This window comes from Varroa destructor, unplaced genomic scaffold (assembly GCF_002443255.2).
Source record: "Varroa destructor unplaced genomic scaffold, Vdes_3.0 BEIS01000002.1, whole genome shotgun sequence".
In the NCBI taxonomy this organism is placed as follows: Eukaryota; Metazoa; Arthropoda; class Arachnida; order Mesostigmata; family Varroidae; genus Varroa; species Varroa destructor.
Genome location: NW_019211455.1, coordinates 52527437 through 52540194, shown reverse-complemented (window position 1 = coordinate 52540194; position 12758 = coordinate 52527437). Strand labels below are relative to the sequence as shown.

Sequence of the window (12758 nt, the reverse complement as noted above, 5' to 3'; positions counted from 1 at the left end):
TTTCAAAAACAGCACACTACAAAAATTTCGTAGCAGTAGTCTTTGTTTTCTATTTTCTTCGTTCTCTGTACATCTATGTTGGTTTCCCAGCATATATGATATACAATGATACAAGAATACAATGATACAAATATTTCTGGTATTTTGCGCCCTCCAGATCGATACACTGGGCTCTCAATGTCTCTATCTATGGAACATAAATACGGAGAAAATATAGATAAACATTAGAAATAGGCGCGTGTATCGACTTGCTAGCCTCGGCGAATCTAGAACAACTTAGGCGTCCTGTTTTAATAGGTCAGGATCAAGCTGAACCCTCTCTCCGGGTTTGAACGCAGGTAAACCACGATACGGGCAAGATGCACACCTGAAGTTATCATAACAAAACGTCAATTGTTGTTTTGACGACTGCATACTAAGTCCTACTGCACAGTAGCGACTTAGGGAAGAAAGTCAGCGAAGTAAAAAAGGTAACCATGATTATTTTTCCATAAGGCGTTATAGAGGCCAACTATACTTGAATTTAGTCTCCAAGATGAAATATCTCTCAGTCATGGCTAGTCTCAAATTACAATATGATATTTTAGCAAAAAGGCTTGTGACGAACAAAGATCTTCGAAATTGGACTTCGAAAGAAAAACAATTTTACATTTTATTAAATGTTTAAATGCGCCGATTCATAATGCTGTCGCATGTTTACCTAAAAGCGTCTCCAAGGTAACAGCTGCCACAGGAACTTTTCGGTTGCTCAATGGCGGCCTTCCTCATTTGTGCCTCCTTATCGAGCTCTTCAGCCAGCCCACAGGTACAGTTTTTGCAGGCTTTTTTCTTCCCTGAGAAAAACATTCGAGCCAACTTATATATATGCCTTTTGTGTAATCAAATGTTTTTAAAGAAGAAATGAGCAGCAATTCAAAACAATACATATCAAATTTAATTTCTTGCCCCACTCAGTATTTCAATGCATAATTATAAACATAATCTTACATACAGAAGCATACAATTAGTTTCCTTATGCCCGAGATAACATACTGATGATACCTAATCATAGACGTTGGGGACAGATTAATCAATGTTAATGCCCATTGATTACCTTTTCTTTCTCTCTCTATAGCAAATGATGACTAATTATGTTTTATAAAAGAAAATAAGTATTTTTAATGACAATACTAATAAAATGTTAAGAAAACTTCTAAACACATAAATCAATATTTAAAGAAATAGACAATGTGGCTTTCACCTTTATATGCACATTTATAACCCATACGACGCCTCTAATTGCTACCCGAACACATTACCTGTTGTTGCACACTTGAGATCGGCATTGTTTGGTTTCTGTTTATCTTCTTCCTCGAGTAATGCGTCTTCATCGACTATATCATCTTTATCGTCAGCATCTAGCATCCATATTTTTCTCGTATTTTCGGCCGAACCGTTGCTTAAATTACCCGCATCAATTTTCAACTGCACTCTTGATCCCGACTTGAAGTTTGGCCTTTCACCGGTAACCTGTAAAGCCCCGTCGACCTCTTGGACGCCACTGATGTTCACAAAACCCATCAACTTCAGCTGTCTTAAAGCTGAGGCATCACATTTGCCCGTAAGTACAATCTTACCCGAAGGCTTGAGCGATTCATAAATCTTTATCCAGTCGTCAAAAGTTACAGCCATTCTCGGACTAACCGCACCAACAAATACAACTTCGAAGCTGTCTCTGCGTGTCTCATACACTTCCACGTTTTCCACATTAACATCTTTTCCTGAGGCGTGTTGGGCTTTAGTCAAAAAACTGGTCAACATTTTGGCGTCGGGTTGTCCAGCCCACAAGAGTAGCACATTGTCTCCCGCAGAAATATGCTCCATTATTTGCACTATTATATAGCTAATGTAATTCCCTTTGGAGCTGAAGATCACGATATACAAATGCAACCGCTACCTAAACCCTATACATGCGAAGCAATACAAGACTATTTGCCTTATCTGCGATTAAATAACACATCACTAGATGACATAAATCCCAAAATATAAACAAACTGTTATTTTGCACAGTTAAGAGCCAACCCGCGCCACCTACATTTAGTATCGTCAGTTGCTGATTTGTGTGTTTGGTGTTCTTTGTTTTGTAGTCGGATGGAGGAGAGGAGTTACGCTAATCACTTCAGATTTAGCTCGTTTTATTTCTGCTCAATATATACACGCCCTGTGCAGACTAGTAATCGTCGCTTTTAATCGCTATCAACAAATCGGTAACTGCGCAATTGTCACGCTCTATCACACATCTAAGAATAATTTACTGAGACGTTTTTGAATTTGGCGCTGGGAAGGATCAGCTGCCTAAACCTTCGCTGGCTGGTTGGCTGCTGGGTTTAGGCAATCACCGTTCGACGCAGCCGGATATTTGACCAGATGTTTTGAAAGCGCATACACTCTTCTATGACAGATAATAGGGAGAAAATAAATTCTTAATGCACTTCGTTAAGTAGTGATTCGAATGTAGCGTTAATATATAATGTGCTGTTCTATGTGTGTCATAGTGGTGGATAATGTGGTGTGCGATAAACACGGACGAAGACTCCGCAAGTCAGGAAAATCGGAAAAAACTTGGGGAGTATAGCATCACGTTGAAAGTAAGCTACTAACTAAGAAGAGTCGTGGAAATTTATACAGAAACACAATGGCTTTTATGAAAGAAAAAGCTGTTTTGAACAATTTCGACAGTTTCTTCAATCAAGGTAAGTATATGAATCGGGCAAACAGTAGTACCCGAACACTGAAATAGAGATAGAAAAAAAACATCAATATCGTTACAGTCGCTCAGATCCCTACATAGTTGGTACTTATTTTATTTATTTCTTAAGTGAATTTGATTCTAAAACAATACGAGGAACCATTGAAAGTAGTCAAATCTTAGAAAGTGGGTAAGATCATTAGCAGGCTTGGCTTTTAAATACGACGCTAACCTATGACCCAAAGGCGCAACGTAGCCTATTGTGGAATCCCGAGAGGTGCAGGGCATAAATAAAGATTGCCGAATAGCAAAATTAAACAGTTACAATTATCACTATTATCAAGGTATAAAACAAGGATGTTTTTCATTATGCCAGAACAAATTATCCTGGGATAAAACTCCTCCGATGTCATATTAAAGTTCGAAACACATAAACAGACTTGCTAAAACGTAGCATTATGATGCCCATAAAGTCGCCGCATTGATACAGTGGCGTGTGCGGGCAATCCTTTGAGTGAAGAGACGAGATGCCGATGATTCAAGTCGCGCCCACGATACAATCTGTATGAATAAAGAAAGTCAGATTGTTGTACGGTTTCAAATCCGAACACAGGAACGACCTGACCTAAGGCAGAGTATAACAAAAGTGTAGGAAATACAACGTGATCAGCTCCAATAAATATCCCTTAACAGTTGTGGTATGAAAAATTTAACCTGCATTGCAGATGAACCATTGGAGAGATACCTCGACCGAGTGAGCTACCTGCCTTCACATAATCTCTTGGCCATCGTGACTTCCACAGGCGAAACTGTGGTATTTACTGGAAAAAATACAACCACCCAAAAAAATGGCTTGCAATCGTTTAAGCCGAAGGCAAACATTGTCCTAGATAACGACGCGTTAGTATTATCACTGCTGATGTATATATATCTAATTGAACTATTTCAACTCATTAGAAGTAGAGGTAGATAGCTACACCACGATCACAGGTTTGTGTCTGTAGTATCTCTACCCACCCTTGAAAATTCGTCGCTGTATACCGGCAGAATAACATCGAACATTTAGCTACAGTGTCATCAAAACTGGCATTCACAATGTCAATAATACGGCCTTGTTAATTTTCAGAGTAGACATCTTTTTCAATTGAAAAAAATGTCATTCTCGTAATGAAAAAAAATATTCCGCTGAGCGAACTGGCGAACAGAACAACATTTTATTTGTAGTAGAGATCAAAGAACAGAGCACGAGTATGAGAAAAACATCATGCGTAAATATGAAACTTTTATAAAATATAGAATATTAATATTTCTAATGAAAGTTCGATACTCTCTTTGTCATAGGGCCATGTGTGTCTATTTATTGCCTGTAGCAACGAAGAAATCTTCAATCATCGGTAATAGCTGGTGTGCCGTGGTTGTGGGCACTAGATCGGGTAGTGTACTATTTCACAACGAGGAGGGTCGCCTGCTCCTTCGGCAGAATCTATTTACTCAAATGGTCAGCAGTGTGTGCATCTCGGTTAATTCGGCTCTCCAGGGTTATGTCTATGCTACATCAGGTAAAGAACATCAAGTTGGGAACTTACATAGGTTGGACATATGTCATATGAGCATGAAATAATGGTAGCGATTGTTTACGATAGTTGCTTTAATGTATTGTTTTGTTATTGCAACATAGATGTGAAAACTTCGTTCATAAGGAAAATATCACACGTCGCTTAGTGACGTTATATTTCCTATCCTGATCTTTTGCAGGTTCAACGTTGAACATGGTGGGCTACGGCGAACTTGTCGTTGAGTTAGAAGACCACCTTAACACGCTGATGTTGTCTTCGGGCGATGCAACGCCCCAGAGCGCTTCGCTCACCTGGAAGTATCTTAGATTACAGCAAGTGAAAAACACGCAGAAAATTGCGCTGACGCATCACGGAGTCGATGAGTGTCACTTCGATCAACTGGAAAGGTAAGTATGATTGTTGTCAAGGGGTAAATTAACCAGTGGATCGTTTATTCTCAGATTCTTTCTTTCATTTCTTATCATTCATACTCTTTAATTTATTATAGCCTTACTTTAAGCGCTGCCCGGATTTCCTGCATCTTCATCATTGTTTGTCAATCATTTTTTAGATGTACTATTGAACGTTATGGAAGTCGAGGAGAAGTTTCCAATGCGTCCAACGTTGTAGTATCTAGCGTGGGCTCTGATCCATTCTACAATCTGACGTTGAGCAGGGAAACAACGCAGATAAATCTCGTCACTGATATTGCAGTTGCAGTGGCAAACAAGTTCGGCAAAATTATTTCAGAGTGAGTTCTCTTATTTTATTATTATTAGAAAGTAATTAGAAAGATGTTTTTGTGCGAATGCACAAATAACTGACTATTATTCGAGGTTATATTAGGACGATTAACTAAATTGTTACGACAGTGGCGCGGCTTTTGTTTGTGCCATTTTCGAGTTCAGAATTTACGGTTATTACTTATTTTCATTTTTCTTTTTAGCAATGTCCCATTTTGGGGATCGAAGCAGAAAGCAGAATCAGAAGTCGATCAACAACCGAAAATCTCCACTTTAGGACCCCACTCTCAGCATGGGTTGTTTGACCGGGAGCGACTCGGCACCCATCTATGTTTGTCGCCCAGTAAACGTTTCATCGTCCTGGTTGATGCACTTGCAAGGGTCATTCTCGTTGATGCGCTTTCCGGTGAGTGTAGTTTCGTAGCTCATCAATATTGTGTTTAATTGATTGTTTGGAATTACAAATGTTGCATCTATTAAATATAATACTTCACTAGTTATAACTGAGGACGAATGGAAAGCATTTTTTAAATAGAAACATTCCGAAAGTTAATGCTGTAATATTATGTAAGTGAGATCATTATTAAATATTAATGGCATAATGTGGTCTGTCTATTCGCTAAGCGTTGTTTGCTTTAGGACTTATGAACGTTCCTGTTGCTACAAATGTGCTTTGGGGCGGGTTCCTTGAATCTATAATATTTCATATGTTTCACAGTGTTCTAAAGAAAAAAATATGACTATTTTGACGATACAGGTGTGCCGTTGTACATTATGAAAGGATATCGACGAGCTCAATTAGGCTGGATTACAGCTACTTCTTTAGATGGCTCACGTCGTCAGGTCGAGCTCCTTGTTGTATATTCAGCAAAGTCCAGACAGATCGAACTATGGAATACGCGGAAAGCGTCTAGAGTGACTGCGTTTGCCGCTCCTGAAGGCCTCGGACTCTTGGTAATTTTTCTATCTTACCTTTTCCTACATCTTGTATCAAGACATTCATTATTGGTGATGCGTACATACGCGTACTAGCTGTAGTTTATACGATGTATTATACATGAATATATATTATTTAAAACACATACGATCATGAAACATCTGACAGTTCGTACAGCGGTGGAATCGACGAAATCGATGAGAATTTACCTACCCACTAAGTGTCATAGTGGCTTAAAGATAACGCCATTGTCAAACAATCATCTTTTAACAGCAGCAACAACGTTACGTTTGCAGCTTTATGATTCCGGCAACATTGATGTAAGTGGAACCGATGATAATTTCCCTACAATGGACAGGCAGGCGTATTTTCTCACGAAGAACGGCCGTCTCTTCGATATTATGATATCGTTCTCGGAAGCGCTTGAGTTTGAAGATCTAAGCGAAATGCAAGGTCATTTAGATGATTTGGCCGAAGTGAAGAAGATACTGGAGGAGTACAGTCATGGCAGCCTAGAGCGTCTTGAGAAGCTATTTAAACGTTTCAAGCGAGTGTCGCTTATACAGCAAGTCGTGAAGACGGTTTGCGAGTGTCCCGGTGCTGACGAACCTCTCATAGAGCTCCTTTTCAAAGTACTAAAAGGCAAACATCTTCGAGGTGCTAGGAAAGCCACGATGCGAATTCAAGAAAACCTCTCAAAGATTGAACGTCTAATGAAGGTGTACAAATATATAAACCAAAGCGATAGTGTGCTGATGGGTGATCTACGTAATATGCCGAGTTCTTCTGATCTCGATGCAATAAAGCAATTTGAAGGAGTGTTCGGTTACGACTCGCAAGACTACTGCTTTCGATTAGCCGATTTGAGACTGTGCGATTTTTTGGCGAGCTTTGCCGTTCTTATGGACACCGTCGAGACGAAAATTAGTATTGAATCAGGCGAAGAATCTGAGGTTTTTGTCGGAAAACTTGTACGGGCCATGGCCACAAATGAAAATTTTTTTAAGCTTTTGCAACAACAAGAAGTTTGCATGTGGTCAGTGACCACATGCTTGCTGCGTGGCCTATTTGCTAGCTCGACGCTCGTTAAAGAGGTGGTATCACAATCGTTCACTGCGCTAGGTCACATCCTCACAGTGGTTCAGGCCCATGAAGAAAGCATGACCCCGTTTTTAACTAATGTTTATGAGGAAATCACCGAAACGGAAAACGTTCCTGCCGCGATGGTGGCGAGTTACATGGTGCATACACTTTTAGGTCCACAGAAGGTTAGCCTATTGGAAGACGTCGAGGAATCATTGGAGTGCAAAATCTTTGCAGGCCTGTTCAAGCAACTGCAAAAAATCCTGCCTCTGGCTGCTTTGTTGCGGTGTCGAATCAAGGACCCGTCTCTACCAGCTAAGGATTATGCCAAAATATTTCCTATTTCACTGAAGAGCCTAAGCAGATCCGAGGGATATATTAGTGATATTGTGTCGCAATGGATCTGTGAGCAACGCCTTGGCCCTGAGCACTTGCGGCAGGCACTGGCACGGATTACGATGGTTACCTGTTTAGAGGACAGACTCGAAATTCCAGTCATCTCACTCGGTACGGCGTCACAGCTATTGTCTGATATTCGAATAACGTTTCCGGTGTCGCTTCAACTGGAGACAATGTTGGCTAATTGTTGTTGGAGTTATCTTTGTCTATGGAACCAGAACTTTCATGACTCAGAAATACTTTTGCTGTCAATGGGCTTTCTTCGTATCATCCAAGCATACAAGCTAAAGGAAGGACTATGTCATATAATATGGAAATCGCATTTACAAACGCGAGTTATCGCTATGGCCCGGATAATGGAACAGTCTGGAGTATTGCCAGACGCCCAGTTGGAACGTTACGTTCAAGTGGGAAGGTGCGCTTTGACGGAATTCTTCAACTTTTGCTCAGCCATTCTCGACATCATTATCGAGGTGAACTAAGCATTGTATTGATTTTCAAAAATTATATACAAACGTATTATTTACTTTATCTGTTCTTTATAAGTCTATATATTAATATGCCTGATTATTGGCAAAAAGGTGGACTTTAATCTAGAAACCTGTGTCTATAACTTTAATTAAAGGTTCTTTCGTTTGCAGAGTATGTTGCCAAGCGAAGACGTGGAAATACTATGTCCGTTGCTTAAGGAAGAAGTGCTTTCTCCGGGTTTCGCGGAAGGCGATCCGTCACTTATATCCAGAGCTTTATCATTGCCTCAAGCTTTGAGAGATACCGTCCACTTGCACTATAGCCTAATCACAATACTGGCCTACTGTACCCAGTTCAACCTGGACGAAACACAACCCTTATCATTGTTCGATAGCGCGGTAAGTGGTGAGAGCATCCATAGATGATTAACAGAAATCAGAAATGTTTGATTGCCATCAGGATTCGACAACGAAGCATGCCATACGCAATTTAAAACAAAACCATTTCCCTAATCACGTAATCGGAAGTATCTAGCATGTACTACACACGAAGTTTAGAAGAAACAAGGTAATCACTTTCATTTAGTTTCAGCAAAAAATATATATGAATACTATCTTGTGGTTATCTTTTCAGGCTCAAAGTGCCCTTTCTGAAGACCTCTGCGAAGTTTACCAACGATACAATCAAACAGCGACTACTGGGGCATTATGTAACCGGCGTATGCTGTTTCTTCGGCGAGCAATCGAAGGCTGTGTACAACGCCTTCCTGAAATTTACATGCCCGAAGAACTGATTGAATGCCAGGCTTGCATGGTCCGTCTCCTCGATCTAGCTCATTCGTGGGATATCGACAACGATATAGTCAACAGAGAATATGTTGTATGTGTTACCATCTTTTATCTAATTCCATCTTTCGACTGAAACACCTGAAAAACGTCTAAATTCGCAGTTCGAACTATATTCCTCTTTTTTTTTTCTTCTTTCGCCTTTTTTGTAGACTGTTTACACATAATAATGCCGCTTTATTTACATGTTTGTTTTCAGCTGCAACTATATTCCAGTGGACATGACCAGTTGGCGCAAGAGGTGATGTCTCAGATAAGCGACCGTCGTGCAATGGCCGAATCGTTAATGATCATGACTGGGTTAAGGGTGCGCGCATTTTTGGGAGAAATTGACAAGTCAACCTGTGAAAAGCTCGGCGTCGTGTCAACGCGCGTCAATCGATGGATTGGCGAATTGGTTAGTAAAATAACAAAGTCTATTTTCTCGACGACCCTCGTTTCCACTGCTACGCACATAGACGAATCTCTGTTAATACTCGCTAAGATTACTATAATCACTACATTATTTTTATTTTAGAAATAATATATGCAGATGGCTTACTCTCACCGCAGCCGTAACATCAAGTTTGGGGTCTACCTAATAACTAAAATACACATTTTAGCCGGACAAAATACTTCGCTGCACGAATAAAAGCGTTGACAGCATCATGAATCTTGTACAGACTGTGTTATCCCTCGTTCCGGAGTCAAGCGCTGAGGCACAACTTCTCGAGGAGGTCATACTTCTAGTAACGAACCTGCCTGCTGTGAGGGCTATTGAAAATGATGATCTCTGCTAGTCGAACATGAGGAAAAGCGCATCGGCCCGTTTGCAGTGCACTGTGGAAGAGACGTCATTTCAAAGAAGGCAGCTTGCTTACTAGTAGATGCACGAAATGGCCACCTCATACAATTCAATCGTACCATCGCACCGATATATTTCTATGGATGAAGGCTATTTTTGACAGAGTTTAACGGTTCGTATGAGTTAGGAGCTATTCCACCTAACTTAGTTAAAAAGTAAGAATAACATAAATGAGGGATTAAGCTTTCAAATTTTGTTTATATATATATACTTATCATACTTTATAACGTTTACGCAAGCGAACTTAGGCATAAAAGTAGTATTAACTAAGTGACTATATTCGAATATGACGTTAATGTTATCTGTAATTATAGTTTAAACACTTTAATGCAAACGTGCACGAATCAATAATAAAGTCACATATTTGTCTGTAAAGTTATTTTACATTATAAATCACATTAGGACTTTTATTTAGGAAGGCAGTTTTGAGTGTTTTAGGAGAATGAATAAAAGGAAGAATGACAGCCATTCAACAGTGCCATATAGAACGTCTAATTTTTCGTTCCTTTTATATATTTTATGCTAGATTCAATGACGAAACCATATTTAAGAAGATTTTAGATAACTAGTATAAAAATAAATTTACTTATAAAATATTAAAAAAAAAAGTCAGCAGCCACCAAATTCTCAAGCTATCCACCAAGGAAATTATTGTCTGAGATACTCGCGATAATTCCACTAGATTGCGTTGTGCAGATCTAAGCTTATTTTTCTACCCTAGAGGGTCTGAATTTTAGTAGGTTTTTGTGTGTGTTTGATGGAAGTGACATTAGTTTTGGCACCTACAAAATACGCGATGTATCTCAAATGTCTATAATAGGACTTGTCATTTTTATTATACACACTTTAGATATATTACGATCTCCGACGTTCTTTTATGTGCTAATTTGCAATTCATCGTGTTATATTTTCTCCAAGAGCGAAATAAACAAAGTATGTTTATTCCTTCTCTTAAAATTTGTCTACATAAAAATACGTAAATAAAGGAGTGTGAAAGTTAGCTGGCTGTAATCAGGGCTAGCAATCCTTCCTGGCCTAACAGCATCAACTATTGTTCTATTTTCATATAGCCGCTATATACAAATAAACGAAGCAGAGTTACTTCGTGATGCTATACGATATCACAGCGCATAGGAAGTCCTGATAGTTGTCGAATTCACAATAAGTTATGGAGCGGTTCATTAGAATTCGCTTGCTTCCACCAATTATCGACGTATCTTTTACATGTGGCACATACCAATATGCAATACAGTAATGATTAGTATCATATTGATATAGCCTATTTTGCCTTCCTTCCAGATTTCTTTGCCGTCCCTGCTCTTCAGAGCCGCGTTTTTGTTTTGGACTTTGCTCTTTTCTTTAGAGAGGGAAAAACAAGCTTTTTAGGAAGCGATATTATTTATACGCGTCAGCGCATAGCTATTTTCCAGTGAAAGTTACCATTAACCTTTGCCACCGATATGTGTACGTGAGTAGTAGTCGTAATGATAGCTATGCATTCTGTGTGGAAATTAGCTGTGTTATTTTTACGAAACGCCAAGGCAGCTCCTTGTCTAGCCAGAGCGAGGAAAATATGGTAAGAGCAAACGATCATTCTTTTGGCCCAGGGATAGGATTGGAAAGGAGACAAATATTGGTGAGGAAACGATAAAAGTCGTATAGCGTCTACAGCACATGCTGTATTGAACGCGCTTGACCATTCTAATCGTTATTCCAAGGTTTGAAAATTGTAAGGACGTATCTAATGATAATCATTAGATACGTCCTTACGATAAAGGGTAGGTGATTGCAAATAAAATGGTAACCTGAATTGTTCCAACGTTATAGATATATAGACATTACTATTGTCTTACTTTTAGCGGATTATTGCTATTGTTCGACAACGTCGATATAAACGGCTGCGAGGACTAACTTTACTTTGTCCTTTTTGGTAATTAACCCTTAGACCCGTCTATCGTACCCAGTGATTTAATGGGCTAACGTAGTATGTCAATGGACCGTAGCCGAACGGAATATCGAATAGGTTTTGCGAAGTGGAACCTTTTGTAAACTCTCATGTGCTCACTTGCTCAATTTTTCGCTTCCGTGAATTTGCGTTGGGCCTCTCTTACCGCCAACATCCCGTATAAGGTGATTCTTTCGTAGTAATTGAATTTAAGTCAAATTGAAATTCAAATAAGACAGTGCGCTCTACCTCTGTACTGTACACAAGATGGTTCGATTACTGCTTGTTTAGTTATCCTTTTTACTCTGCTTTATTATTATGCTTAATTCTACGTTTCATGTGTCTGGACGTTCGACGAACTCTAGGTTACGAGAATTTCTGAAGCTTAAGGGACAGCAGCAAGGAAGGATAGGAAGGATGAAATACATGACTCTCCCAGTAAAAAATACCCTTAGCTTAAGAATTTATTGTACTGTTAAGCAAGCAATAATTGAATCTGGCTTCACTCGATTCATCTAATGTAATTATGGTAGACCTTTGCAAAAGACGTGTTTACCACTCTCGATGGATTCGAGGCATGACTTGCTAGCCGCTAGGTTATAACAATGATAACTGCCATAAGTTTTTTTTTCAACAGGAGCAGGAATTCGAGGATTTGTCGATGTCGCCCGGCCGTTGAGTTACTTTGGGCACTTTCACTATCACATAGGCAAAAGAGAGATCTCGAAAATCTGCACATATCAGTTATTACAATCAATGATCCAGATTCAAGTAGCATACTGTTAGTTACTATCCAAATCAGCCAACGTGGACATTACCATGATTGAAATATTCTACAGTAGCTGGCTCATTTCAATGACTCGAAACAAAAATCATCTACACCTTGTGGGATGTACTTTATAGCCTAAACAACTGCTTGGCCAATCAACACAATCAAGTGGCACGTAAGGCTTCTTTGCGATGTTATCGATAATTTATGATAGAGCTTTTACATACCTATTTTGATAAACAGCTCTGTACATGCTCAGTACTCCGCAGGCTTGTCGCCTATGCAGTAGCAAGTCGATGTTATTTATATCAGCTCTTACACAATGACGTTGTTGCTTCGCGTTATGGAGAGCACCGTGTTTCGCGTGGAGTAATGCTGCGCGAACTGATCACCTTGTCCCATTACATACGGCGTAGCGGCATTGGCGGGCGGACCGGG

The 12758-nt window shown here is 39.6% G+C and overlaps 2 protein-coding genes and 1 long non-coding RNA gene across 5 annotated transcripts; 1 reads left to right on the top strand and 2 right to left on the bottom strand.

Annotated features, from left to right (window-relative positions):
* Window positions 1-25: 25 nt before the first annotated feature.
* Window positions 26-1863, bottom strand: CIAPIN1 (cytokine induced apoptosis inhibitor 1). Its single transcript, XM_022789860.2, has 3 exons — window positions 1299-1863; window positions 701-833; window positions 26-367 (listed from the first exon to the last, which is right to left on the bottom strand). Exons 1-3 carry the CDS (start codon window positions 1861-1863, stop codon window positions 277-279), a joined length of 789 nt encoding a protein of 262 aa, XP_022645595.1. The 3' UTR covers window positions 26-276.
* A 250-nt stretch (window positions 1864-2113) lies between these two features.
* Window positions 2114-9981, top strand: Rab3-GAP (Rab3 GTPase activating protein). Of its 3 annotated transcripts, XM_022789843.2 has the most exons (13): window positions 2114-2246; window positions 2535-2732; window positions 3454-3628; window positions 4070-4287; window positions 4484-4691; window positions 4856-5035; window positions 5231-5433; window positions 5785-5981; window positions 6261-7919; window positions 8088-8315; window positions 8551-8796; window positions 8962-9159; window positions 9365-9981. In XM_022789843.2, the coding sequence occupies exons 2-13, from the start codon at window positions 2675-2677 to the stop codon at window positions 9539-9541; spliced, it is 3747 nt and encodes a 1248-aa protein (XP_022645578.1). In that variant the 5' UTR covers window positions 2114-2246; window positions 2535-2674; the 3' UTR covers window positions 9542-9981. The 3 variants fall into 3 exon arrangements, with proteins under 3 accessions (XP_022645578.1, XP_086836789.1, XP_086836790.1); XM_086980663.1 differs by lacking the exon at window positions 2114-2246 and having other exon boundaries at window positions 2389-2732; window positions 9280-9409; XM_086980664.1 differs by lacking the exons at window positions 2114-2246; window positions 3454-3628 and having other exon boundaries at window positions 2395-2732.
* Window positions 3915-12688, bottom strand: LOC147757988 (uncharacterized). The gene is made up of 3 exons (XR_015321638.1): window positions 12548-12688; window positions 4799-9581; window positions 3915-4683 (listed from the first exon to the last, which is right to left on the bottom strand). It is a non-coding gene; the product is annotated as an uncharacterized LOC147757988 (long non-coding RNA).
* Window positions 12689-12758: the final 70 nt, after the last annotated feature.